General features: G+C 44.7%; 1 protein-coding gene across 1 annotated transcript; it reads right to left on the bottom strand.

The window, feature by feature from the left end:
• Positions 1 to 1,994: 1,994 nt before the first annotated feature.
• On the bottom strand, positions 1,995 to 27,173 carry CNMD (chondromodulin). The gene is made up of 7 exons (XM_032402907.1): positions 26,932 to 27,173; positions 26,393 to 26,533; positions 21,498 to 21,638; positions 14,166 to 14,279; positions 9,858 to 10,011; positions 5,916 to 6,082; positions 1,995 to 2,535 (listed from the first exon to the last, which is right to left on the bottom strand). The coding sequence occupies exons 1-7, from the start codon at positions 27,082 to 27,084 to the stop codon at positions 2,320 to 2,322; spliced, it is 1,086 nt and encodes a 361-aa protein (XP_032258798.1). The 5' UTR covers positions 27,085 to 27,173; the 3' UTR covers positions 1,995 to 2,319.
• Between the last annotated feature and the right edge of the window lie 750 nt (positions 27,174 to 27,923).

Here is a 27,923-nt window from a genome sequence, read left to right as displayed (position 1 = left end):
ATTCTGCAGTGTCTTCTTTTACTAAGTGTTCTTCCTTTGTACACTTGATTCTTCTCTTTCAGAGTAGGCCTTTCATTTTCTTCCTTGAACATAATTTGAGTCTGTCATTTCTACCCTTAATCCAACCTTGAATCTCCCCTCTGCCCTTAAAACATCAGTATTTTTTTTTCTATTAAGTTGACTTCCTTGGGTATTTCGTGGCTTTTCATAACACAGCATAACTCTTATTAATTATGAAGTAGACTATTCACTTCCCATATTTCTGTTTAATTATGGTACTTTGAAAAGGGAGTACCTTTTCAAGAGACAGCCTTCCTTCTCAAGACATGCTTTGCTCCTTACTAAGTCTGGCACCTGCTTCGTTCTGTCAAGGAAAGCTACCAAGTTTGGTCCATCTAAAAATGGAGACTTAACCAGCTCCCTCCGTGCCAGCAACCTTTATTGGTTTCCTGTTCCTTATCCACCAAATAAATAAATTCAAAGTTAACATGCAATGTAAGATATCTTCTGTCTACATTTCCATCTTAATATGTTCTACCTCAACCAGAATGCTCCGTTTGCCTGATTATATCATGCATCTTCACACCTCTGACTTTACTGAACTCCCTCTGCCTGGAATGCCCCTCCTCTGTCACCTTTACCTGGCTAACTCCTGCTCATCCTTGAAGACCTAGCAAAGGCATTCTCTTCCTCCAAGAAGCCCAGTGCTCCCATCTTTGTCAAGGCTTTTTGTGTACTAAGTCCCAATTATCCTCTGTCTCTCATGAGACCACAAGCTCTTCTGGGCTGGGATCACTGAGTCTTTTTGGTGGTGGTGTGTTTTGTTTTTTTTTTTCCCTTTTTATTTAGTTCTAGAATCAAGTACAGGTTGCTGGACAGTGAGGTTGGAGATGGTAGGCAGAACCATTGACACATATTTGCTTAGTTAATAGAGTAACAACCGTTTTAAAGACTAAACATGTAAAATTCCTATCTGTGCCAGAAGTAGCTGCTGCCTGAGAACAGTGTGACCATTAGACATATAATTCTGCATGTATCTTTCCTTTATATCTTTTTCATGCAGAGACCTAACTTACTGTATATGTTCCATTAAATGCAGACATACAAATGTTCATCTGATAACCAGGTTTGAGAAATTTTAAGATTTTACCAACTTAATTTGGCAGACACTAGATGTACAATAATAAGGTTTATTTAGAATAAGTGAGATCATGGTATCAAGACCTTTCTGTCATCTCTGAATCATTGTATTGTTTTGGAAAACTTTATTTTCCTTGAGAAGGTTCTTTGTCTCTCAAACTGTGGGATTCAAAACTAAAATGTCAAAAATACGAAATACCTGCTCATTTTCCTGATCTAATATTTCAGTTTCTAAAGTTTCTAAAGACAGTCCTTGTTCCTAAGAGACTTTATGTCATTATAAATAAGCCATTCCTCTCAGCCAGATCTGCCAAGCAGCACTGTCAGTCCTATTACTATGAGAGTAACTTAACTGGTAATTGGACTACATCACCAGCCTGATTTGTACTACAAAGGTAGCTATCACTCTGCTTCATGCCCAGTGACCACTTCCTGAACAGATTGAAAAGGATGTGAAGACCTGCTTTTCAGAATGTCAATGGAAGTCCTTTCCCACAAGTCAGATTTATCTTTGACTTCATTTTCCCACTTTATACTAATGCTCTTTTCCATGGGGTGACTCCTGACATAGGGCAGCCACCTGTTAATCACATGCCAGCACAAACTGTAAATTATAGATTTCCTGTGAGCTACCACCTTGAAGTTTATAGTGCTTGCTCTCGGGTAAATTCCATTATATGTCCCCTTTTACTTTTTTGTTTGTGTTTTTATGTGGGAACTTTGGAGCACATATGCAAGACTGGGAAGAACAATAAAGGTTAAGACCAATGGAGGAATTCTGTATAAATAACAACCAAAACCAATTTAATTACTTCAGTGACTTGATTAAAAAGAACTCAAGTGTACAACTGAGATCTTTGACATTGTGATTTTTCATGTTTATTTCAAAGTAGCTTGGGAAGTTAGTCTTATAAGTAGGCCTTATTGGCAAAGCAAAGCAAATAAAAAATAGCAAGTAATAAAAGGATGGTTATGGCATTTGAGAGTTAAACTACCCTTTCAGTACATTTGCACCTTCTGGATAAAAGTTCTACAAAGCAATTGAGAGCTTTTGTTAAAAGTATCTCGAATAACATGGCATAAAATACTTTGTGGTTCCTTCAGCATCAAGATGCCTCGTACTCTGGTTGTCTCTTGAGCTAGTTTTTATGGTGCGAGCACCTGGTAGATGAAGTGATTTCACACCATGCCCAAGATGCGGGCCACCCACCAGCTACATGGCATGACGACTCTGCACGCTGAACGGCAACCCTGATAATTATAAGGCCATGGGTAGTAGCCCCCCAGGGGTTCACAGATCTTCTGGCAATGAGTGTAGCTCCGTCTGCATTCTATACAGCAGATGCCTTCGTGGTCCAGTCTCGGGTCAAATGTCATGCCTTCCCCCTCCTGCTGCTGTCAAATAAAAGGTAATTATTTGTGTTTTCTTCATAATGAGAATTAGGTAGCATGCACATTATTTTAAAATAAGATCCTGAATGTTACAGTGGTATAAGAAATGAGCATAATTTTCTGTAAGAGGTTTTCAATCTTGATTATAACCTTATAATTCAGAATTCCTTCTAAAACATCAAGGAACCTCCATCTGTCACTGGCAGGAAGTTGGTTTTTTTGTTTTTAATATTACGAAGTTTTTCTATGCTTTTAATGAGCCATGATTCCCACTCAGTAGTGACTCAGCTTGTCTTAAGTTAGGCAAACAAAAAGGAAACATTCAAAAGTAGCATTTCTGCCACTACTAACTGAGTGAGTGGAACACTGGTGCCATTTTGTACTGGTGGCCTCCAGGGCTCTGGGAGCACCTTTTGAAAAGTCCTTGATCTAGGCTAACAGATTGCTGTTATAACTGCACTGGCTGAGAACACTGACATCATTTAGATTCTGCCGTCATTTCAGCCTGAAGGTGTCTGTAACACTCAGGAAAAGGCTCCATATAATGTCTAAAAATTCAAGACCACAAACTTTATTTTCTAGTTTCTATGTGCCATTATTACTACATAAACAAAATCATGGAGTAAAAATCACCTACACAATCCCTATTTTCACTGCCGGAGATACCACAGAACTGGAAGGAACTTGCCCTCTGGCAAATCTATGTATCTGGTTTTCCCTTTCATAGGTTCCTAGGGGTTTAGATTCTGCATTCTCTTTAATATGTTATTGAGTTATATTGCCAAGAAGCCCTTAATGTGTATTCTTTATTCACTTGAAGTCTCTTTCCTTGAGGGACTTGAACCTGGGGAGATGTAGCACCAGACATAGGTCAGGCTTGAACAAAGTGAACCTTGCAACCCTATCACCTTTGCTGGTACACAAACAAGTCTTAACCTTTTTGGGGGGGTGCTTTTTATTATTTGGAATATCAAACACTGGAAAGTGGAGAGTGTACTGAACATCATCTAGTTTTGATAGTTGCTAACCTTTTGTCAAATGTGCTTGACCTTTTCTGAAGTATTTTAGATTTGAAGTGACTTTAAAGAGAATTGAAGGTACTGTGACATTTCACCCATAAATACATTAGAGTGCACCTCTAAAACAGTATTTTGCCTACACAACTACAATGCCATTATCATATCTAACAAAATTGATAATTGCTTAACACCATCTGATAGAGCTTATGTTCAGATTTTATCGTCAAAATATTTGCCTTACTCTCTCAAACCATTTTTTTCTTTATTCTTCAGACTTTCCATTTTTTCCCCCTTATCTCTTGAACTAGGTTCATCTGGGACAGCAAAAAGAAAACCACCTCATTCACTGATTGTAGCTGACTCTTCCAGGGTAGGGGGAGTCAAAAGCCTGTCGGTTGAGACATTGCCTCATCTGAGGGTTCAACAAAGGTTTGTTAGGATTTGAAAGTTGGGAGGAAATCTCAGGTTATTGCCCCAGGATATTTCCTTAAAAGGAACATGTGAAGGACTGAGATCATGGGGAGATGTTTCTTAAAGCTGAGCATGAAATAAAGGAAAAACTGATAGAATTGGGAGTTTTTCAGAGAAAATGGATCATTCAAATCTGAAAGCAAGGCAAAGTCACATCCTGCCCTTCTGTGAAGGGGCTGATGCCCTCTCCCTTGAACCAGATTTAGCTAGCCCAGCTACCTAGGGAATAAACTATATTAAATTTTCTGTTTGCCTATTCAGATTTGTTTATTTTTTTACGTCCTGAATTTTCCAGTAAGCCTTGGGTCATTTAAAAAATACTTTTTGCTCTAAATCTTTCTAAAATATGTTAGTCTAAAATGATAACCTAGAAAATTAAATTGGTAACACATGAAACAGTATAGGACTGAATAGGCTATACAGGAAAAAATATGCAAATGAATTGGCCTATAAAAAGATGCTCAACCTTACACATAAAGACAGGCAAGATGAAACAAGAAGAGGATACACTTTAGACTGGTAAAGATTTTTTTTTTTTGAGGTTTGATAATAAATGAGTCCCTTTCATTACCATTGAAGACCTGTAGCTGGTTTAATTCCTTGGGAGATAATTTGGCATCCTCCATTAAATAATGTAAAATTCCCATCTCCTTTGACCCAGTAGACCCATACATCCGTATTTATGCTAAAAAAAAAAAAAAAAAATTCCGACACGTGTACAAGAGGTATAATAAGACTAATAGTTAATACCAAGCAAGGTCATGCCTACATTGTACCAAGCTGTGCTAAGAGCTTTGCCTGCGTTACCTCATTTACTCCATCCCATGACCGTGTGGGGCATGTACAATGTTGTATACTATTAACAGTATTTTATAGGAGCAAAAGATAGGGTAATAATCTACATGTCCACCAAAGTAGAACTAGTTAAATTTCCGTACATCTATCTGCACAATGGTATATGATGTGGCCATTAAAATGAATGAGGTAGATGTATGGAGGAGATACAGAACAATCTCCAAAATATTGTAACTGGAAAGAAAGCGTATAGAAGTGTTGTATGCTCTTTTGTGTTAAAAATGTATTTGTGTGGTACACTTTCTTGTGCAAAGAAAACTGGGCAAATAGCTATTATTAATGTATTGCTCTGGGGAAAGTGAGGTGGAAGGGAAACACATTTAATTGTATACCCTTTTTTACTTTAAGAAAATATATGCATGTATTATTTTTTCCTTTAAAACAGTAGTTACAAAAATTTACGTATTATTCTTTTGCTCCCTTCGCTTATGGTAAATATTTTTTGAGGATTTGAGAAGTTTTTAGCACGTTAATGCCATCCTTATAAACACCAGTGCCCAGTGTTTCAGTCTAAATTGTTTTATCTGTGTATATGAATCTGTCTCCCCCCTGGACTGAGAGCCTCCAAGTGCAGAAGTTAACTCCTGTCTGTGTGCACAGGGCCTGGGAAAGAGCAGGTTCTCAGCAAATGTCTGTTGAATGGGTGAATAAAGTGGATATAAAGGGAGAAAGAGAATACTTTCATTCCATGTCTTGTCCCCAGGGCACATTCTTGGAAACATTTTTTGAATAATCAAATTCCTGATATGAATTTGTCTTTACGGATTTGCCTGTGACTCAATAAAGGGAGAGCACAGAAAACAAGTTTGAATAAGGGTTACAACCAAACTGGATTTCACACTACAGAGACCATACTTAAGTGTCTTACCCTCATTTTGTAAACTCTGTGACAAATTCAGATGCATTTTTTTAAATAATTGAGTAAAAATCTAAGTTGACTATTAAGTGCTCATTTGAAGCCTCAAGTAGAAATAACCACCACTTCAATGTTACGTTCAAGGGATTCGTCTGAGCAGTCATGAAAACATCAGTACATACATGGTAAGGGTTGTCTGGATTGAAGGGTTCTGAATCCTCTTGAACACTGGGTCTGGTTTTGTTATTTGGTCCTCCGGGGCCTGGGTTGCCCCGTGGTCCACTGTGTGGTCTTCTTGTGGTAGTTGTAACAATTTTTCTTACCAATTCTCTTCTTTCTCTCTGGATTTCTTATTAAAAAAAAAAATTGCTCTAAGTTAATTCATTTATTTGGATAACTAAGGAAGTACTATGATTATATGGGTAAAAGCATAAAGGGGTATCAAAACACATTCTTGTCTAATTATTAAAATTTGTATTGAGGATTTTTAAAATAATAAATGGGTTAACATACAGATAACCAAGATTTGGTTTTATAGTCCCAACTGAGGCATTTTATATTGTGAGCTATCTAACAAAAATCCATTCTCAATCCTTTTTCCTTACCTGCCTCTCCTATAGGGGCTGAGGAAGTAAAATACCACTTGTTTCCCTAGCCTCCCTTCTAATTAAGAGAGACCAGATGGAACATTTCTGGCGAGATATAAGCAGAATATATTGGTTCAGTTTCTGGGAAAGCTTTTGCTTTCTTGGTAAAAGAGGACTGAAACAGTTTTCTCTGTCTTGTCTTCTTTTCTTGAACATAGACATACCTGGGTTATGAGAGCCAATTTGTGACCAGAGGGATAGGCACAAGGATGATAAACCAATATGGTATGGGTAGCAAAACAGTAGGCTAGAAAAAGCCCTGGTGATATCGCTGAGTAGCTACTAATGCCAGAAACCAACCTCCAGATTTCTGACAAAAACCTTTATTTATTGAAACCACTGATGATCAGGTATTCAAGGCTACTTGAAGGTTTGAGCATTCTTGTCTTTTTTTAGTAAACTCCACACCCAACCTGGGGCTTGAACTCACAACCCTGAGATCAAGAGTCACATGCTTTACCAGCTGAGCCAATGAGGCACCCCAGCCCTGAGTGCTTTCTTAATGGATTGGCTGTATATGTATGAAGCTTTATAATTTTCAGGAGATTTGTTATCTTGGTTGAGTCTTTTAAAATGCTATGGGCGGGATAGAAAAAGCAGATACTTTTATACACGAGGGCATCAAGGCTTAGAAAGACCAAGAGACTTGGCCAAGATCACAGAATGGGTGGCAGAAACAGGAGGCAAACGTGAACTTCTCTGGCTCCCAGCCCAGTGCTCTAGTCCCATCACACCACCACAGGGGGCCTGCGGCATGACCCACGGCTGCCGAATAACACACATGGGAAGTACCACACGGCACTGGCTTTGGTGTCTCTGAGTCTCACTTTCTTCATCTGTAAAATGGAGATAATATATCCAATTCACAGAGTACTGATAGAGGATAGAGCTGTGTCTGAGGGTTTTAGCATAACATTTGGCATATAATAAGCACTCAAATGTTAGGTGGTGGTGATTATATCATGCTGTGTTATTTCTGAGAACTTAGATGGGCTTTACAGCCATGGGGAGCTTCCACGGATAACTCCTAGGTTTCTGAGTTCATGGTTGGAGAGGCATCAGGGAGCCCTGGATTCAAATCCGAACACCACCACTTTATTGAACTGAATGACCTCAGGCAAGTTATTAAATCTCCATGAACCTTGGTTTCTTCATCTATGGGAATATTTGTAGTTACCTGGACAGTTGTTGCTAAAGAGTGGGGACAAAACCTAAAACTCTAGCACAGTGACTGGTAGCTGGCATGCAGCCAGAGCTCAGCAGCCACCAGCTGTCACCCTTCCCTCTGACCTTGTCCAGCTGCCACTGTCTCTGATAATACAGCTACATGATGCTGATGACCAGCCAGCTTACAGACCCAGCAGAGGTTGCTGGACCCTGGAGTTGGGGAGTTTTTATTAGAATTAGGTGTTAGGGACCAGGCATCTTCAGAGGGGATTTTATTTTCTTGATTTTATCGTTAAATGTGACTGCATTTATGAGAGACTGAAAAAAAAAAACCAAACCGTCTTTAATGTGTGTAATATTCCACCCTATGGCTAACCCAACAGTTATTTAACCCTTTCCAACTTGGGGCATTTAGGTGGTTTACACTTTTCTGGTGTTGTACGTAACATGTCATTCTGGGGTGGGTGTTGTGATGATTGAATACTTAAGCTGTGGTCATGCTGTGGGCGGTGAGGGGCCAGGCTACATCTCCGAAGTAGGGAGCACACTCCCAAAGGGTAAAGGTACTCATCCTATCAGTCAGACTAGCACCGGCTTCACGTCTTCACCCCCACCCTCTTTGCCCTGCTCTGTTATTTTTCCATAGCACCTTGTATCCTACCATATGATTTTCTTATTTTAATTTAGTGTGTGTTTACTGTTTCCCCTTGCTACAGTGTAAACTCCCTGAGGGCAGGGATTCTTGTCCGTTCTGCACCAATGCATCCCAATTACCGAGAGCATGCAAATGGCACGTAATAAGCCTTCAAAAAAGTGTGTTGAATAAATGAATGAACTGGATAAGAGGCTTGTCTTCAAACAAAGTGATTACAGAGAGCTCTACATAGTAGCAGAGTCAGAGGCTTTTGTCCTTGAGTGGACAAGGTGACAAGTATTGGAGTAGTTCCTGGGAGGTGGAAAGCAAGAAGGCTCGTTCCATGTGGAGGCAGGTGAGGAATCAGAAGCCCCCACTTGGCAAAAGGCCATAGAATTGTGAGTTGCGAGCACACACTGCAGCAAGAGCAGGGATGGCAAAGTGACAGTCCCGTTTGGCAGCCCTCTCCAGCCCCTGCAGAGGGGACACACTGCTCATGCCACTCCTTACTGAGCCTGCGTGTGGCCTCAGGATCCTTCTGAACCCTCTCCTCCAAGAGGCCACTGCCAGTGGCTTATAAATTGGATCCTATTGGCTTTGCCTGGGTCAGAAAGTAACCATCTTATCCAAGCTTTGGGACATAAGGAGACTTGTGACCTGTAGGAATAAATTAGCGGTGACAGAATCAGAAGCCTGGACTTTCTAAGCCTGGTGAGATTTTTTTAATTGTGGTAAAATATAAAATTTACCATTTTGACCATTTTTAGTTGTACAGTTGAGGGGCATTCCGTGCATTCACATTGCTGTGCAGCCGTCTATCTCCATAACTTCTTTCATCTGGCGAAACTGTAACTGCTCTCTCTCTATAATCACTGCCCGCTGCCCCTCCTGAGCTTGGTGGTTTTAATGCCTGTATTTGATTTCCGTGCTGCTCTGTGTCCAATAAAATCTTTCAGAAGACAGAGTATATATCTCAGCTGCGCTGGGAGAAAGGCCTTCTACACTTGAGCCGTAGCTACAAAGTAGGCCTTTGGGGGATGGGTGCAGTGGGGCGACTGGTGGTGAGGAGTGAAAGGACCCCTGGGGACGGAGAAACTCGGGAAAGAGTTGGCCCTCAGGGCTCACTTGCCCTTCACCACCCACAGATAGCTCAAGGGTGTGTTCCAGGCTAGCTCTGAACCCCAGGGGCCCTTCATTTCTTTTCAACGGACCTGGAAGCCAATGCTCAAGCCTTGAACTTGAAGAATCTCAACCTATACCCAAAGCAGCTTTTGGCTGTCCCATAATTCTAGGTTTGAACATAATAAAGATTCAGCAGTATGACAGCTTCTTAGTCCCTTGATTCCCTGCCGTAGGAATAAAAAAAATGTAAAATTGAAAGTGCAAACAACTTAGATTAAGGGGCAGAGCAGAAAGAAGGGGGGAGTGTCATAAAAATGGCAGATAATGCAGTGGTATTCTGTCTCCCTGACCCACTTCCTGTTAACCCTGCTGCTCGTCCCTAAAACATTCATGACAGTCAACCTCCTTCTCTTTGATCTCTTTTGCCAATTACTGAGACACTGTGGCACGCATCCTGATGTGTCTTCCTTGTTACAGGCTCAGGCCTGCCGAAGGGCTCACAGGAAACACACAAACAGAATTCCCAGCAGCATTAAGAGGATTTAAAATGTTACCTTTTGGATATGTTGGCTTAAGCCAGAAAATAGGAAGGTCGCCACAGAGTTCTAAAACTTTAGAACTCAAGAAGCTGTTGTCCTTCACAGGCTGGTCTACAGCCACCCAGATAAGAGAATTTTCTTCATATTTAACTGGCATGATCTTGCCTTCCTGCAAGTAAGTAAAAATGAAATGCATTGAGCAAAGAGGACAGTGAAACATGCTGTGTATTAAGAGTCACGTGCTGGTAGATTATTTCACCTAATAAAAACTTAATGACAACTGTGTGTGTGTGTTGAGGGGATTTGTGTGTATGGGGGGGTATGGTATATGTGGGGGGAATGTAGAGTGTGGGGTGGGTGTGGGGGTGTGTATGTGTAGGGCGATATGTGGGGTTATGGGGTGTGTATGTGGTGTGGGGATGTGGGGTGTGTGTGGGGGGGTGTGTGTAGGGGGTATGTGTATGGGGTGTGTGGTGTGGGGATATGGGGTGTGTGTAGTATGCTGTGTGGGGATTTATGGCATGTATGGAGGGGTATGGTATATGTGGGGGGTATGTAGAGTGTATGGGGTGGGTGTGGGGGTGTGTATGTGTAGGGGGTTATGTGTGGGGTTGCGGGGTATGTATAGTGTGTGTGGTGTGTGTGGGGTGTGGTGTATGTGGGGAGGTATGTAGGGTGTGTGGGATGGGTGTGTGGGTGTATATGTGTAGGGGGGTATGTGGGGTTGGGTATGTATGTGGTGAGTGTGGGGATTTGGGGTGTGTGGTGTGTGGGGGTGTGGTGTATGTGGGGGGCATGTAGGGTGTGTGGTGTGTGTGTGGGGTGTGTATGTGTAGGGGGTATATATGGGGTTGTGGGGTGTGTATGTGGTATGTGTGTGGTGAGGGGATTTGCGGTGTGTAGTGTGGGGTATGTAGGGTGTGTGGGATGGGTGTGGGGAGGTGTGTGTAGGGGGTATGTGTGGCGTGGGTTTTGTGTGTGGTGTGTAATGGGGGGGTGGGGGGGTGGTGTGGTGTGTGTCTTTTGTCTTTGTAACTCTCTTCACAGTATTGTCTTTGCCCCTCTTGTCGCCCTGCCTTTGGATAACTGAAATGTGTGAATATTGAGTGTCCTGAGTGGAAGTGAAAATTACTTGATACCAACTTTGAGACTTAGGTTAATCTGATGTTTTTGATCAAAGATTTTTTTGAGGAAAAGCAATTGAACGGACTCTGAAATCCTATAAAGGATAGAGGAGCCCTTCATTTGAAGTGAAAATCCTTTGGGGTTTTGTTCTGCAGCTTCTGAACAACAATGGAAAAAGCAAGTGATTGGTTCTTTAATGTCTTCAGTTCAAAGTATTATTTAACATAAACCATTTCTACATTTCCCAGCTATAAAAAACACATTTCAGATGTTCCTTGCATCAAGCATACCACTGAGATTTCAAAGCTAAATCCTGGATTTTCTTCTACAGTGAGATGCTGAGAACCATCTGATAACCCAGGAGACAAATTTATTTTGCCAGGTTGTTCCTTTTATATATTTATTAGTTTGCAATTGGTTGGAGAAATTAAAATGTTTTCTCCATATTTTTAGCTAAAAGCAGCACTTCATTTATACTTTCTCGACCCCCAGGCTTATGGTTGCATTAAAACAACTTAAAAGTTATTGGAGGAAGCTAACACTCAGGTAATCCAGTTATTTACCTTAAATTAAATGGCTCCATCCAGGAAATGAATGCTCTTTGGGTATAGCAGCTTTTTAAAGTTATACAAAACTGATGAAAAATGTATGAGATCAAGTGGTGCATAAATCTACCCCATCATAACCTAAAGTGTGCGGGGGAGAGAGTGGGGTGATAGGGGTAATGCAGACCTATGCATCTTACAAGCTGGCAATGTGCAATCAACTTGGGGCACACGGCCTCAGCTGCCTGCCCCATCTCTCCTCTCCCTGCCCCTGCCACACAGTCCTGCTTTTGTGTGAGGCGGCAGTGTCCCCGCCCCCAGGAGAGACGCCAGCAGCTAGGGGTGCCCGCGTGACCAGTTCTAGACTATGCAGGTCACACTGAAGCATGCTGGGGGTGCTGCGAAGCCTTCTACTTTTCCTGACGAGGGGAAGTCATGGTTGACACTGCTCAACCTCTTCCTGACTTCCTTACTTGAATGCATGGTTGACGGTTGGAGCAGGGACGGAAAGGCCACAAACAGCAGTGCCGGCCCCCAAGCCGACGCCGGCAGCCCACTCCCTCCACATGGCCCACTATGGAGGAAAACAAATCCTTTTGTGTTTAAGTCACTCTGTAGTTTTCTGCTACTGACAGCTGGACACATTCCTAATTCACGCAAACATGTTGCCTGAATTTGGCTTTGTCCACCAGAGGATCCACCAAGCACAATAGAAACAACGCAAACACAGGAAAAATCAGCCTCTGGTCTGAGAAAAGAATCAGATGCAGACAAAGCTGCAAAATGCTAAACCGTTCATCACCGTGAATTATTTCTATATTCAAGTAATTATTTTGAATTGTTATTTGAAAGAGTGAAAAACTGAAGATGGCTGAAGTATTCAAGAACAAAAGACTTTCAAATTATAACCATCTGAATATGTAATATATCCATTATAATCTACATTTTAGAAGAACTAAAGTGAGGGTAATAAGAATGTAGAGCAATATAACTTCAATTATGAAAAGAATATCACACACCCGCACACGACAATAATTCACCAAAACATTAACATTAGTATTAACATGAACATCTGTGGAATTAAGCGACTGTGGGTGATTTTCTTCTCTATTCTTTTATGTATTTCCCAAATTTTCTGTAGTGACCAAGTATTGTTTTTAAAAAGGAAAAACAACAAAAAACACTTGTTTTTAAAAGGCCCTGGAAAAGTACTGCAAACTTAGGATTAGATATCGGTCAGCTGTGGCTAGAGAGCTGGCTCTTTTGGAAGGCAGGGGACGAGAACTGCTTCTAGGTCCGTTGACGGAGAACACGAGTAAAGGATTCCGCATTGCAGAAACTGAGTAATAGGACTATAACAAAATGGTAATGCACTAAGAGAAGCTCAAGGCTCAGAACGAAGGCGGGCTGGGTATCATTTTTACAATTTGTACTATAACGGCCAGCTTTAAAAACTCACCGGTTTGTTGTAGCTTGTGTTTTGTTTTGTTCTCAGACACCTGAGGCTGCTCTCTATGACAGCAAACAATCAGGCAGTTTCCAGGCACCTTTGCTTACCCTTATTTTTCTTCCTTTGCCTTAAGGGACCTGATGCTTTACCTCCCTCTCAGGGATGCAGGGAGAACCAAAGCTGATCATAATGGAATTAGTAATTTATAGCAGCAACTGAGTAGTCATTATCCAGTGGGTTTTAAGCCCCGGGGACAGGAGGCAGACCCTTAGTTTGTAGATGACAAAACTGAGGCGCAAAGAATTGAAGCCACATCCATAGCGAGCGTCAGAGCTGGGATTTGAACCCACATTTTTCTAACTCCACAAAGTCTATTTTCTTCCCACTACACCCCGCCACAACGCAAATGGAGGACAATAATGCATGTGACCGCTTCTTAAGCCCTAAAGCGTCGGATAAACTTTAAGGTATTAGATGTGTCTTTAGAACTCTGCGCAATTCTTAAAGTAAATTTTTATAAAATCAAGCTCAGAGGCAAGTTGTTCATAATAAATGGAAGAATTATGCTTAAAAAACCTCACAAGTCTGAGACGTAGGAAAGGAATTAATACATGTTAAGAAGCTTCACTGGGCTGCACTCGAGCCAAGGGGAAGAAACTGTAGGGGAGCCAGCTCAGCTCAGAGTAGGCACAAGGGTTTGAACTCCGCGCCCCCCCCACTCCCCCGGCAAGTTGTCTGGCGCCCAGGGAAGGGGGCCCTGTCGCTGCTTTCCAGCACAGGTGTGGTGATCAGCCGCTGGAGATTTTCAGGAGGAATTCCCACACTGAGTGGAACTGAGGCTAGAAAGCTCCTGAGGCCCCTTTACTGAAGAGTCTGTCATGAGAAGTCCTTTATATTGTTTTCATCACTAATCAGACAGTCCCCCCCCCAAAAAATTAGGCAAACAAGGGCCATGTGAAGACTGAGCCCCTTTATGCGCTTTAAAATATGGTTTACCGAAACCTTTAAGGATACTACATCATATAAGTATGATCTCTGGGGATCAACAAGTAGGACCAAAATAGTTTTAATTTCTTCAGCAGAGAAGGAATAGAACTTATGTTCTGGTCATGAAGCTATCCAGGAACCAGAGACAGAAAGGGCCGTGGAGTCAAACGATGTCTGTCAGACCCCCTTGCTGTCACGCATGCCGAGGGTACCCACCAGTTCGGAGGAGATGCTCTGTTTGGTCACGGTGCCCACCTCTGGAACGCGAGCCTTCACCTGTGCTTTGATGTAGCACTTCTCTCCTCCAGCGAAACGGATTCCAGTGATGCCCTAGGAAAGAAAAGTTTATCCACCTATCCATTCGTTCATTTATTCACCAGGTATAAGGATGACCAGAACAGACGGGATGTCAGTACTCATGGAGCTTACCTCGTAGCGTTATTTATCAAAAATAAAGAACAGAGGCGAAGTCAGGTGGTGGTAAGTGCCACGGAGAAAAATAAAGCAGAGTGTGAGGCAGGAACGACAGGATGGTACTTTTGACAGTGTGGTCGGGGAGACCCCTGCCAGGGGCATGTGAGCTGGGACGGAGTGTGTTAGTTGCCTCATCAACCCTGGCAGGCTCCAGTGAAAGGCTGCCTTGTCCAGGCAGCCTCCTCAGATCCTCCCAGGCGAAGAAGCGGGCTCCTCCTCCCCCTGACTTCTGCAAACCTCCAGCCTTCAGTCCCTCATCTGGCGCTTAGCTCTCCGTGCCTGTGTGGCCACTCCTTGTCGAGGTTCTGTCCCCACTCAGTTATAAGCCTCTTGACATTAGTATCCGAATCTTTTTCTTTTTGGGGATCCCATAAAGGTTCTCGGAAGAGGTGGGCCCAATTCATTAATTCCATGAATTCAGATTTTTTTCCTAAGTCACCGAGCCAGGGAAATAGTAAAGCTTCCTACACCACCAGGAGCTGACCTTTGTTCCTAGACCTTCCCGGAGGGACTTGGATGCTTTGTTTTGTCCCCTGTGAGACTCAAACAATGTCTCCTCCTTGTCAGCCTAGCGACCAGCCTCAAGGGAAACGTCAGCTGCAGGGCTCCAGGCTCGGCTGACCACTCAGCCCCCATACTACGGCAGGTGCACAGAGCCTGACAGTACATTCTGTCCCAAGAGTGTTTACTTCCACCCTGGTGGAAAGCTGGTGGATTTCGTGATGAGTGAGTGGCCAGAAACAGTGGTAAGGGCCTACAGATTTTATGCAGCAGACACCCACAGAAATCCAAACATCTCAACTTGCTGATCTTCCGTTCAGTTGAGACAAATGTCAGGAAGATACGGGACTTGTTCCAGTGTCAGTGCAGCAGAGTGGGGGGAAGAAAAGCATCAGAAATGTCGGGGTCCTGGCTCAGGACTCAGCCCCGTTCCGTGAAGAACAGAGGACATTCATGGCAAGTTCTACCCTATGTAATCTGAGAGCCAGCAGCCCTACAAGGGCTGAGCCCCGGGGGGCATGCCGGAGCATGGAGGAGGAAAGGCTCCTTCTTCCTAAAGCTCCTCATGCTCTGCCTTGTGGCCTAATGGGCCGTGTTCACATATGTGACACATGAGTCCTAGCATCCCCTCTCACCAGGGAGAGGGGCTAGCCATATCCTTGCCCACTCCAGGAGGAGGGACTCCCTGCACCAAAACCACCTGGAGAGATTTAAAACCATCGATGCCTGGGGCTCTCGGCAGAGACTCCCATTTAATTGGCCTGGGGCAGTGCCCAGACAGCAGTGGGCTTCAAAGCTCCCCACGTGGTTCTAAGGTATAGCCAGGGTGACCGACCACCAGTTTAGGGAGAAAAGAACTTATTCAGGGTAACAAAGTTGTTAAATGACTGAAATAGCCTGCTACAGACTGAATGTTTTTGTCCCCTCACCCAAATTCCTATGTTGAAACTCACTCCCCCGCAATGGGATGGTATTTGGAGGTAGGGCCTTTGGGAGGTGATCGGGTCATAAAGGCAGAGCCCTCGCGAATGGGATTAGTGCCCTCCTAAAAGGGACCCCAGAGAGCTCCCTCATGCCTTTGGCCCGTGAGGACACAGAAGATGGGCCCACTGTGAACCAGAAAGCCGGCCCACAAGAAACACTCATCTGCTGTGCCTTAATCTCGCACTGCCCGGCCTCCAGAACCGTGAGAGATTTCTGGTGTTCTGAAATCACCCAGGCGCTGGGCGTTTGTTACAGCAGCTTGAACGGGCTAAGATACAGCCTTCGAATCCAAGTTTCTTCTGTACCATCAGCTCACAAACTTCCCCTTGCATCAGAATCACCTGGAGGACTTGATCAATAAAACAGTGTTGGACCCCACCCCCGGAGTTTCTGAGGCGGTCGGTCTGAATAGGGGCGACACTCCGCATTTCCAGCAAGCTCTTCGGTGCTGCTGCGGCCACTGGTGGCCCAGGGAACACATCTGAGAATCACTGCTCCCTGCTCTCTGCTGAACACCTGCTGCTCTTATTCTGCATGTAAATCTAGGGCTCACAGTTTGAAAAACAGAACGCAGTGGCGGGAGGTGACGCGCTGTGTTCTCTTCACTTGCAGCCCTCATATCCTCTGAATGTGAGCTGCAAGGGAGGAAACACCATGTCACCATTACCATATCCCCAAAGGACTGAGCTGGTTCTGTTGAAGGATTCACAGCCCCGAATGTGAATCTAGTATTGAGTTAGTCCTGACGGTCTACATGCTGCAAAGAGAACTGAAACCCCACAGGGATGGGTCCTGTGGGACGGAATTCACACATATTAACCACCTTGTCTGGTTATAGATCCATATCAAGCAGCCAGATATATTAAGAGATTAAACAGAGGGAATGGGAAAGCACAGGAAAGCCAAGCAAACCTCGTGTTTCTGCAAACAAACAAGGCCTTAGAAGCTGGTGATAATGAAGAAATTTGCTACGAAAGATAATGAGTGCAGAGTCCAATGCTCTAGCATTTTTTTTTTTAAGTAAGAGTCAGGCGATCTCATTTTAGCTGCCCGTTTTTTCTGTCTAGAGGATCTCATGGATTTCTGTGGCTTAGACCAGAAGGTTCCAAGAAGGGCTCCTTCCCCCAAGAAGGCACTTTGGAAATCTTCCAGGGAGTTTTTGGTTGTCACAAAGACGGGGGCTCTCCTGGCCTTCCGTGGGCAGGGCCCGGGGCAGGGGGCCGGGTCGCACAGAGCCCAGGGAAGTCCTGAAGAACTGCGCGCCCCGGGGCCTGGCTGGAAAACCAGGTTAGAAGGATCTGTGCCTAGAATCTAACACACTTTTACGTATCAACGCAACGTGACTTCTGGCACAGTCTCAACGCACGAGGGCATTCTGAAGAATGCAGTTACTATGAAAATGGAGACAAAACGGTAGTTTGTTCCCTGTTTGAGAAAATAGCCTGGTATTTAATTTGCCAGCACACACTTCAGTCGGGCTGCATTTTCGGCTGTGGCACTGACAGTAATGTACCTACCGGAGCAAGCCCATGACGTCATGATATTTCTGAGTTACATCAGGCTGAGCATTCGCATCTGGAAGTCCGAGCTCTGGTATAAATTACTTCTGTTTTCTTTTTCTTTGGTGTTATAGTTGGGGCCATATTGATTTTTTAAACTTTTTTTTGAGTATAGCTGACACACAATGTTACCTTAGTGTCAGGTGTGCAAGATAGCGGTTCAACAAGGTATGCGTGATGCTGTGCTCCCCACGAGTGTAGCCGCCCTCTGTCACCGCACAACCTATCACATACACAGTATATTCCCTGTGCTCTGCCTTTCGCCTCCGTGACTTACTCATTCTGTAACCAGAAGCCTGTTCTCCCTCTCTCCTTCACCCATTTTGCCCATCCCCTCATCCCTCTCCCCTTTGGCAACCATCAGTTTGTTCTTTGTATTTATAGGTCGGATTCTGTTTTGGATTTTTTTTTTTTTTTTTTTGTTTGTTTATTTATTTGTTTTTTAGATTCTACATTGTAAGTGAAATCATACGGTATTTGTCTTTCTCTGACTTATTTCACTTAGCATAACTCTGTCTAGGTCCATCTATGTTGCTGCAAATAGCAAGATCTCATCTTTTTTTATGGCTGAGTAATATTCCACTATATATATACCACATCTTCTTTATTAACTTATCGATGGACACTTGGTTTGCTTCCATATCTTGGCTATTGTAAAAAATGTTGCAATAAACATAGGGGTGTATATATCTTTTTGAATTAATGTTTTCATATTCTTTGGGTAAATACCTAGTACTAGAATTATTGCACCAAATGGTATTTCTATTTTTAATTTTTTGAGGAAGGGTTATATTGATTTTTTTTTTTTTTTCTTTAAAGATTTTATTTATTTATTTATTTGAGAGAAAGAGAGAGAGACAGAGAAACAGCATGAGAGGGGACAGGGTCAGAGGGAGAAGCAGGCTCCCCGCTGAGCCGGGAGCCCGATGCGGGACTCAATCCCAGGACTCCGGGATCATGACCTGAGCCGAAGGCAGTTGCTTAACCAACTGAGCCACCCAGGCACCCGGGTTATATTGATTTTTGAAATCACTAACCTATCTACCAGGTAGTTTACACTATTCTTTTTTTTTTTTTTTATCTTTTTTTTCTCCAGCTTTTTAAATTCAAATTTTCAAATATACACAATTAAAAGAATTGGGTAGTGAACACTTGTATATAATTTCTAACCAGGTTTTATGTTATATAAATGAGTCATTATGCCAGATGGGTTGGCTTAAACCAACAGCATTGACGCTTCTGAGGGTAAAACTTTCTAGAATGCAACTCATACACTCTGAACAAACCTCTTTTTGTATTCCTTGGGGTACTGACAAAGACCCTCCTTGACCCACCTCTAGTCAGTCTCCTCTGAGTCTTCCTTTTGACTAGGCCCCAACCATGGGCTCTGCCTTGGCCAGTTTATTCCAGTTTTAGCAAGAATCCTGCTGAGTTGGCCTTGGTCTGACCACGCTTGATATCTGATCACCCTGGCTTGCCTTTAGCAAAAATCCTGTTGGTTCAGTTTAGTAAAGAACCACTCTATCTCTTAGTAATTTTCTATCCACCAATACCCCTACTCTACTCCTTGGCTATAAATTCCCACCTTTCCTTATCGTATTCAGAGTTGAACCCAATCTCTCTCTCCTACTGTAAAACCCCACTGTAGTAGCTCCCTTTGAATATGATCTGCCTTCCCTTTTTTAACAAGTGGACTGAATAATTTTTTCTTTCACAGTGTACAGCCTGGAGCCCTTTGTTCAGGGCTATTCCCTCTCAGGAGGGTTTTTTTTTTTTCCCCATTGGCTCTACTAGAATCTTGGTGGGGTCCTAGGTTAGCAGGGGAGACTGTTCACGGTTCACAATTTAGAGCCTTTCCTAATCTGCCCCCACCCCTCTTCTCCCCTTCCCCACCTTCCACCACACTAGGCTACTTAGAACTCAAGAGTGGGGCTGTGCATTTGTATTCAGCACTCCTCTCTGGGTCTGGAAAGCCCTGCTCCTACGTCTCTGCTAGTTGAAATCCTAATCATTCTTCAAGACCTGATTCAGCTGTCATCACCTCTGTAAAACCTCGGCTCCAACCCCCTAGTTACCAGCAGCTAGCTCCCCGCAACCATCAGTTTGTTCTTTGTATTTATAAGTCTGATTCTGTTTTGGGTTTTTTTTTACCACCCCCCCCCAAGTGTGTTCCACTCTGTTCATAGCTCTGTCACAGCACGTTTCCCAGGCGGACCTGAAGTCACTTCTGCATGGCAGGTCTGCCTCCTGGCCTAGACTGTAAGGTCCTTGAGGGAGGGACCAAGTGTCAGTCATTTTTGCATCCCCCGTGCTTAGCACGGTCCCCTGCACACCGTAGGCCTTGATAAACACCTCTTGAATCTGATGGGTGGTTTAAAATATAAGAGAAAGTAATAGTGCGGGTACCGTCGTGGCTGACTCATGTTTTCAAAAGCCCAGGCTTGTTTAAACCCCTAACTGGTTCTATCCATCAGAAAAATGTCCTACTCACCAGTTCTGACTTAGAGAAATGTGGAAGCTATCAAAGAGAATTGATCAGTTTATAAAATATTTGTGGTCCTGTTGGCCTATGAGAACAAAACACAATCAATACCATTATTAGAACCGAAGGATTATAAAACAGAAATATAGGTTTGGGATTAAAATATTTAAAAAGTGTATTCCTGATTCATGCACGTTTGAGAGAGATGGATCTTTTCTTATTCATCTGTGTAACTCCCTTTGCATATCTTGATCTTGTGACACATCATAGGTATTTAGTTCTGTTCTGGATTGAATGATGTGTGTGTGGGAGCCATATTTTGTCATCTTTCGTTGAGCAGTACAAAGAAAAAATGCTTTTACCTTGTCCTGGATCTAGCAGTAAAAGCCTTTAACAGGTCCAGAGAAATTATCTTTGTGCACTGACCAGAACCATTTGCAAAGCTCCGACTAACAGGTCACATCCAGCGCTGCAGAGCCCACCCCTCCCCCCTTCCCGCCAAGCAGAGCCCACTCTGAAACACAGCCAGTCCTTGCCATCAGCAAGGAATACCTAACATCACCTATCACCGGACCTCAAAGGTTAGCATCTGTTTGGTATTCAACAGGACTTGTGAACTGCGTTTTGGCATCAGCAAGGGGAGTTCTTTCATTCAACTGAAAAGCATCTCTAGTTTTTCTCATCAATTGGAGCAAGGTGGGTCGATGAGATGTTTGTAGGCCAATAAACTATCAGAAGAGTCATTATTTTCAAGTGCCTTTTTTCATTATCGAGTCTCACCTACTCCATCTGCAGGTGTAACAGAACACAGTGATGCCTTTTCCTCATCTTTGAACATGAAGAGAATAAGACATTTACGTGGGCCAACAGGAGAGAGGCCCCGAGTGCCACAGTGTTGCGGACGTATGCCGAGGCACCAAAGCGCCGTCACAGAGCTTGACGTCTCAAACTGCCTGTAAGCTGAACTTCGGAAAACAAATGTGTTTGCCCCTTTCAAAGGAGACTCGAATGTTTTATCTGTAATTGGCCATGGTCAGAAAACATAGGATTATGACAGGGAATTTCTCCATGCTAGTTTTCTGGATTAAATGGGAAATCTGAAGAATGGAGAGAAGTATGTAAGTGGATCCCACCTGTTGTTGATGAGATTGTAGGGTCATTACAATTTCCCTCCTCTCTGCAGGTTCACGTTTCAGACCTTGGAACATTCTGGGATGCTTTGAGCATTTTATTCACTGTGTTACAGAAAGCTGCTTGGAAAGAAATAGCTCTTTCCAGTCCTTCTGCCAAGACTTTTTATAGAGTTCCAAGTACCTGTTCTTTTCAGTGCCAGGGTGTTGTTTTTTTCATTTTGAAACTATAAAGGACAAAGAGTGGTCCTTTCTCAGAGACAATATGCTGCATAATGTATGTGAATTAGTAGCGCCATGACTGCCATGAAGGACAGTTACCATTTGGTTGTGTGTGAGAGATGTTGCTTCTCCCTGGGTTGGGAAAGCCTTCCAGGCTTGCCTGGTTAAACTCTCTAAATGCATGAAATATACTTACATTCTGGAAATCATTAACTTCAATTGCTTCTTCAGCTCCACTTCCCATTTTAAAGGTCTCCAGGTTGTTCCCAGTATCTATTTCCATTGACCCGTCTTGTAATTTCCCATTGATACTCATGGTATAATGGACATTGTAAATCTGGAAGTGAACACAGGAGTCAGGGATGCTTCCCTTTTAGAGCAATTCAGGGCTTGTCTTTAGACCTGCAGTACGTGAGGTAGCTTTCACACTGGTGAGAGATACACCGAATCATCGTTAATAGTAATATATTTATATATGAGGGCTTCATCCATACACCAATCACTTAATACAATAATTTCTTTAAGAAATACCTTAAAAGTAAAAGCTTTGGTAGTCTCCGATACTTATTCAAATAGCTCAGTGATTTGCGATCCTGGCCGCGCATACAGGTATCTGAGTAGAATCTCCAGCTACCGCGCATGCGTGTCCCGCCTGGATGAATCAAATCAGACCCTGTGGGGATGGGGCTTGGACATAGATCTTTCTTTTCCTAGGTCAATTCTACTTTGCAGTCTGAGTTGAGAGCCATCGATGGATACATGGTTAACTGAGCTGTTAACCGAACAAGTCTGCAGTGGCACCTCAATTTGAAAGGTTTTTTAAAATCCTCTGGCTAAGACTCGACCCGGGGTATGGCATATAGTGAGGACTACAGACAGGGCTGGGATATGCCTGGTAGAGAGCAACATTTGTGGACAGCAAGGTCAATGTGCACATCTGTTTCAGCTCAAAGTGGGAGTTAGTCATTTTAATGACTGTGGGACAGGCATCTGGTGTTGGAGGGCATATTGTTAGGAGGCGTGTGGGGGAAGAAGGGAGGGAGACTTGGCATCAGAGAAGAGCACTGGTCCACGAATCAGAAAAACGAGTGGCCACACCACTTATCCCTGGGTCTTGGGAGTTGCTTTGGGTGTAAAGTGAAGAAGCTGGGCCTCAGAGATGGTTTTCATTTACGTCCTTCGAGCTCTAAGGTTTCACAGAGGTGGCCCAGAGGTGATGGTGGCAGAGCAGGTGGGACTGTGAGGGTCGTCCTTTCTCTCCTGTCCACCTACAACTTAGCCAGAGCGGCTCTACTTGTTATCTGTGTTATGTGTTGGATTTCTGAGTAAAATCTTAAGAAAAATAACTCCATGAAATAGTTGTTTTTTTAGTTTACCACTGAATTAGATCATCCAAAGGGCTCTCTTAGTTTAGACATCTTGTTAGTACACTAACTTACAAAATAATTCACACACTGCTCCTGCTCAGTGTGTTGCTGCCCTGCTAGAACTTTCTCTGTGTTGTGGGGTAGTAGGTGGGTCTTCCCTTCCCTTGCCTTCCCTCTTCCTTTTTCTGACTTAGAAGCATATGTGTGTGTGTGTATCTCTCTATATCTTATATAACATATAAGATATAAAATCTTTACGGGCCCCTGGGTGGCTCAGTCGGTTAAGTGTCTGCCTTTGGCTCAGGTCATGATCCCAGGGTCCTGGGGTCGAGCCCCGCATCAGGCTCCCTGCTCTGCGGAGAGTCTGCTTCTCCCTCTCCCTCTGCCTGCCTCTCTGCCTGCTTGTGCTCTCTCTCTCTCTGTCATATTTAAATCTCTGTCATAAATAAAATCTTTTAAAAAAATAAAATAAAATCTTTAAAGAGGAAGGACTGAGAACTGATGAGAGACACTTGCTACTTAGTGTCAGGTCAGTAGGTCAGAACTGCCAATAGCTCAGATTCAATTCAAGTCTGATTTTCTCCCTCATTATAAAGAAAGACTGCTACATGGACAGACACTGGAAGAAGTATCTTATTACCAGATCATTACTTGTGGAAAACTCATTATCACGAGACCCACAGAGCACAGTTTTATTTTACCAGCAGAGATGTAGAAATGGCTTTGCAAGCCAGTTCCCTTCCGGGCAACAGCCTTCATTCAGCGGTACAGAAAATACTGGCATGCTATTTCAGCCGGCCCATCTCTCCGTGCCCTTCCCTCCCCCCTGCACTTGGATCCCTGCGGTATGTTCTCCCCCACACTGGCCTGATCATAAGAACCACTTCTAGCGATTCTGATTTAGCGGAATTGGAGCAGAGCCCACCAGTCTGTTTGCACTTTGCATCTCAGGAGGTCCTCGTGATCAGCCCAGTTTGGGAAACCTGTTTTCTTTGGCTGAGCTGGTGCTTTCTGCAGGTAAGGTTTAGAAAGCGGGCTCTGTTCTGTCCCTGGGCTCTCTGAGCAGCCACTCTTCACATGGGCTGAGTATGACCGTCAAAAGTAGTATGGCAGACAACATTTGTGTGAGTTCCTGCTGCAACAAACGTCCTTCGCTCATGCAGTTTAGAGGCTTTGTGTGTGTGTGTGTGTGTGTGTGTGTGTGTGTGTGTGTGTGAGAGAGAGAGAGAGAGAGAGAGAAAGAGAGAGAGCACTGCATGTAAGCTTTTACTAGTAAGGCAATGCAAAATTTCAGAAATGAACCGTTCCCAAGTTCTTCGCAAAATTAAGGAGACAAAATTATAACACTAGAGGGGTGGTTTGTGGTCCTAATTTTACTTTCCTCCACCACCGCCCCTGCCACCTTTGCACGACAGAAGCTCCCTGACCAGCCATAGGACTCGCGTCACTTGTCACCTAGCCTTAGCCCATCCTATAGAAGGAGCGTGCTGTGCACGGGGCAGCGGTGAGAGGTCTGTGCCCTCGTGAAGTGAATGGTGGGAGGGCCCACAGTCCAAAGCTATTTCCAAAGTACTGGGCCCTGAGCTCAGGAGGCTGGGCTAGAAGAGGAGTAATCACATTGTCTGCTCTGAGCCCACGGAGCTGTTGGTACCTCAGGCGAGTCTCTAAATACAGTGAAGTTTATTATTTGCCAAAATTCTGCCCAGCACGGTGCCTTTTACGGCCAGGAATATTTGCTAGTGAGTTTCTAAGGAAGCCTGGGTTCTGTAAGATTAATGACATAATGTTTGGGACACTATCTAGAAAAATCAGTCTGAGAATAAAGGCCTCAAGCACTGATCTCATCCCCTCCTCCCACAGGGCAGGGTTGTCACCTCTCTCTTATTGGTGGGGCTTTCCCCATATTTCAGTACCTGTAAGTAATCTAGAGCAGCACCAAATATTTTGGGATTTGTAAAAAAAACAAAAACAAAAAACCATGATTTTCTTCATTCTTGTGCCTGTACAGGAAATAGAAATAACTTTGATTGTTGGCAATAAAATGTGATTCACTATTGCTCTGTAGTCTTAGAATTTAATACTGCTCTCTTGAACCAGATTCTTGTGCTGAAGTACGAGATGAAGAAAGGGAGCCCCACTTAGGATGATCATTCAGTCTCTCCTTTTAGAAGCTTGTCAGTTAGTTGTATTTGCCTTGAATAATTAAATGCCAAATGGTATTCATTTTAATATACGTCATGTCTAAAATCTCTACCATCCCCAAAACAAAGCAAAGCTATTTTTATCTCCAAATGACCTAGGCCACTGAGGTTTTGTCATCTAAAAGACAGCATTTACATGCGAATACCATACAATTTCCCAAGGGATGACAATCTCAACCCTGCTATTAATGGAGATGTAGATCTTGAAATTGTTCTCCTGTTCAGATTTGCTGCTTTCAAACATGAGCATCTGGCCTAACTTCTATATTTAAAATACAAATACATTAAGGCACTTTTCAAATATACACAAAATACTGTGCAATTCTGATCTTACAAATCGATGCTTGTAAATTTGATATAGTCTCCAAAACAGACTCAGTGCTAAATGGCATGATTATCTACAGTAGGCATTTGAGTTAAAAATACAAATTATGCAGTGACTGCAGAAGATGTGATGTGTAAAATGGATGAATTGCTTTCAGCACCATTTTCTCTAAGTACTGGAATTCGTTCATGCTTTGAATTTCATGGTGGGGGGGGGGTGACAAACACCAGTCACAGATCCTCTGAGGGCAGTGATTAAGAAAAAGCCCTTTGTGTGCATCCTGGAGATGGAATTCTTTTCCATTAGTCGAAATAAGCTTATACCAGGCCTGGCAATGGTCATCAAGATAAAATGCCCCCCTTTACATAGGTGAACAAAACTCAGGGTACGTAGAAAACACCCTGGAATTCTGCCCAGTCAAGTTAGAAGCGCTTTGTATACTCGTTGAGAGCTGGTGGAGCTTTAAAATAAACAGTTACATACAAAGACAGGAGGACAGCCATCAGTGAATCATGTACCATTACATCACACGTGACTAGGCCAGAACTGATTTTTAAAGAGATTTGCCACCTTTAACGAAGTGAGCCCATTTCTTTCCTCAGGGCAAGAGAGAAGGGAGCATTCATGGACAGGTCACACGCAATAACAAAAACTCCCCCAAACTCTTTAAAGGTCAAATTCATCCCCAGTACTGGGTCTGAATATTCCCTAGGACTATCTTTGTCCTAGGTTCTTAAATTCGCACTTTCTCGGCTGGGAAAGGCCTCGGAGACGATTTAGCTCCATTTCTTACCCAAGGCTGAGGCCAGAGAGGTGAGGTGCCTCCCCACAGTCTCAGGACTGCTCGCTGCCCGCGCCAGGCTGAGATGCGCAGAAAAGGGCCTTCCTCCAACCGTCCACTGCATTCTCCCGCTACTCTACGTTTTAGTATTCTCCCTTAAAGCTCCGGCTTGCTTTTCTACGAAGCCGCCAAGAGCAGAAAGCAGCGTGGTGGTGGCGCAGGGAAGAAGGGAGAAGGTGCCCCGGGGGACCTAGAGGAAAGCCTCAGCAGGGGCGACAGGGCCCCCGCGGCCCAGCGCTCTGGCTCCACCTAGGGGGGGACATGCGGGTGACCTGAGGGCCCCTTCGCCCCGCGCACCTCCCCGGCCCGCGCACCCGGACTCGGGTCCTCACTCCGCGCGCCGCCCTCTGGACTTACGTGATTGTCGCTCCCCTTCCAGAAGTAGAAGGCCCCGATGGCCCCGAAGAGCAGCAGCACCGCCCCCGAAATGAGGACCACAGCTCCGACCTTGAGCAGCCGCGCGGGGCTGGAGGGCTTCACGGTCACCGTGGCGTACGCCTGCGGGCCGGGGCCGGGGAGGGTCGGGGAGGGGGGACCGGTCACGTCTGCGCCGCACGCACCCCGGCACCTCGCCGCCCTCTCTCCCGAAGGCCCCTTGTACTCAGGCGTGGATGTGCAATAAGCAAACTTTCGGCGGAGCAGGGCCACGGCCCCCTGGCTGTGCACGCTCCGCCAGCCACAGGACGCCCCCTCCTGAATCCCGTCCCGCCCTCCCCTTCGCGCCCGTCTGGGGTCCCGAGCCCCCTGCACACGCGCAGGGTTGGGCACCCGCCTCCCACATTCGGGGGCGCAAATCCCTGACTCCGGGCAGTGCGCTCGGACACCCGCGCCAAGCCGGGGCCCTGCGTGTTTCCACTGACCCGGCAGCGGGACTGGGGATCCCGAGCCCTACTCACCGGGGGACTGCAAAACTCGACGTCGTCAGGCCCCACCAGGGCGATGGGAACTTTGTCGGAGTTTTCTGTCATGGCTGTGGCCGGAGGAGCGAGACACTGGGAGGCTCCGCGCACGCCCTGGGCTCTGTCCTGCTGCCCCGACGGGCCGGGCATTTCAACGCCGCGCACACGCGCGTGCACTCACAGTGCCGCGTCCCGCCCGGGCCAGCCCAGCGGTCCCCGCCCCTTCCAGGGCCTCACCTCTCTCCTCCTTTCCCTCTCCCGCCCCAGCAGCCCTGTGAGCTCGTCTGGCGTTCTGGACGCTCCCCCTTCCCGCCCTCTCCTGTCTACTGCTCCCCCTCCCCCAGAGCACCCTGAGTGTGTCACGGTGGGGACGGAGAATGGGGAGGGATGGGTAGGCCGAGGATGCTGAGAGCTGCGATCCTCAAAATGTGAAAATGCCAGGACTCTTTCTACCATCCAAGGATCTCTTCAAATGTCAGAGGACTCTGCTGTGACAGCTGGCTGGAGGCCCATTTCCTGACTTTGTGTGTGGGGTGGAAGCTGGTGGAACCCGACAGAGTTTGGCATTGCTGGAGGGCCCCTGGGACCAGAGCATGGAGTAGGGCCCAGAGATGGCCCTTGCCACCCATGTCTCTAGAAGGTCTAGGAGGAGGGTAGAGCACTAGCAAAAGTGAAAGCCAAGCAGAGGGGGCTGGAGGGAAGGAGTTGGGGAGACCAGAAGAAGAGTGCATTCTGTTTGGTTAAGTGAGTTAAACAAACAAATCAACAATGGCAACACACACGCACCTCAAAAACGTTATGTCCAAAGGAATACCTGAAACATCTATTTTTTAAAAAAGCAGAAGGGGGAGGGTGTTTTTTCACTTTCGGAAATGCCATCTGTCAGTACCAGGATGACATAGTACCTCATTTGCAGCCGGGCTCCATTAATCCATACTGAGTTCTAGCTCCATGCAGAGGCCTCTGCTGGGGAGTCACCGTGTGCGAGG

Source organism: Phoca vitulina, unplaced genomic scaffold, assembly GCF_004348235.1.
Source record: "Phoca vitulina isolate PV1807 unplaced genomic scaffold, GSC_HSeal_1.0 scaffold5, whole genome shotgun sequence".
NCBI classification, from domain to species: Eukaryota; Metazoa; Chordata; class Mammalia; order Carnivora; family Phocidae; genus Phoca; species Phoca vitulina.
Note: the sequence above shows the minus strand (reverse complement) of the source record. Positions and strands in the feature narration are given on the sequence as shown.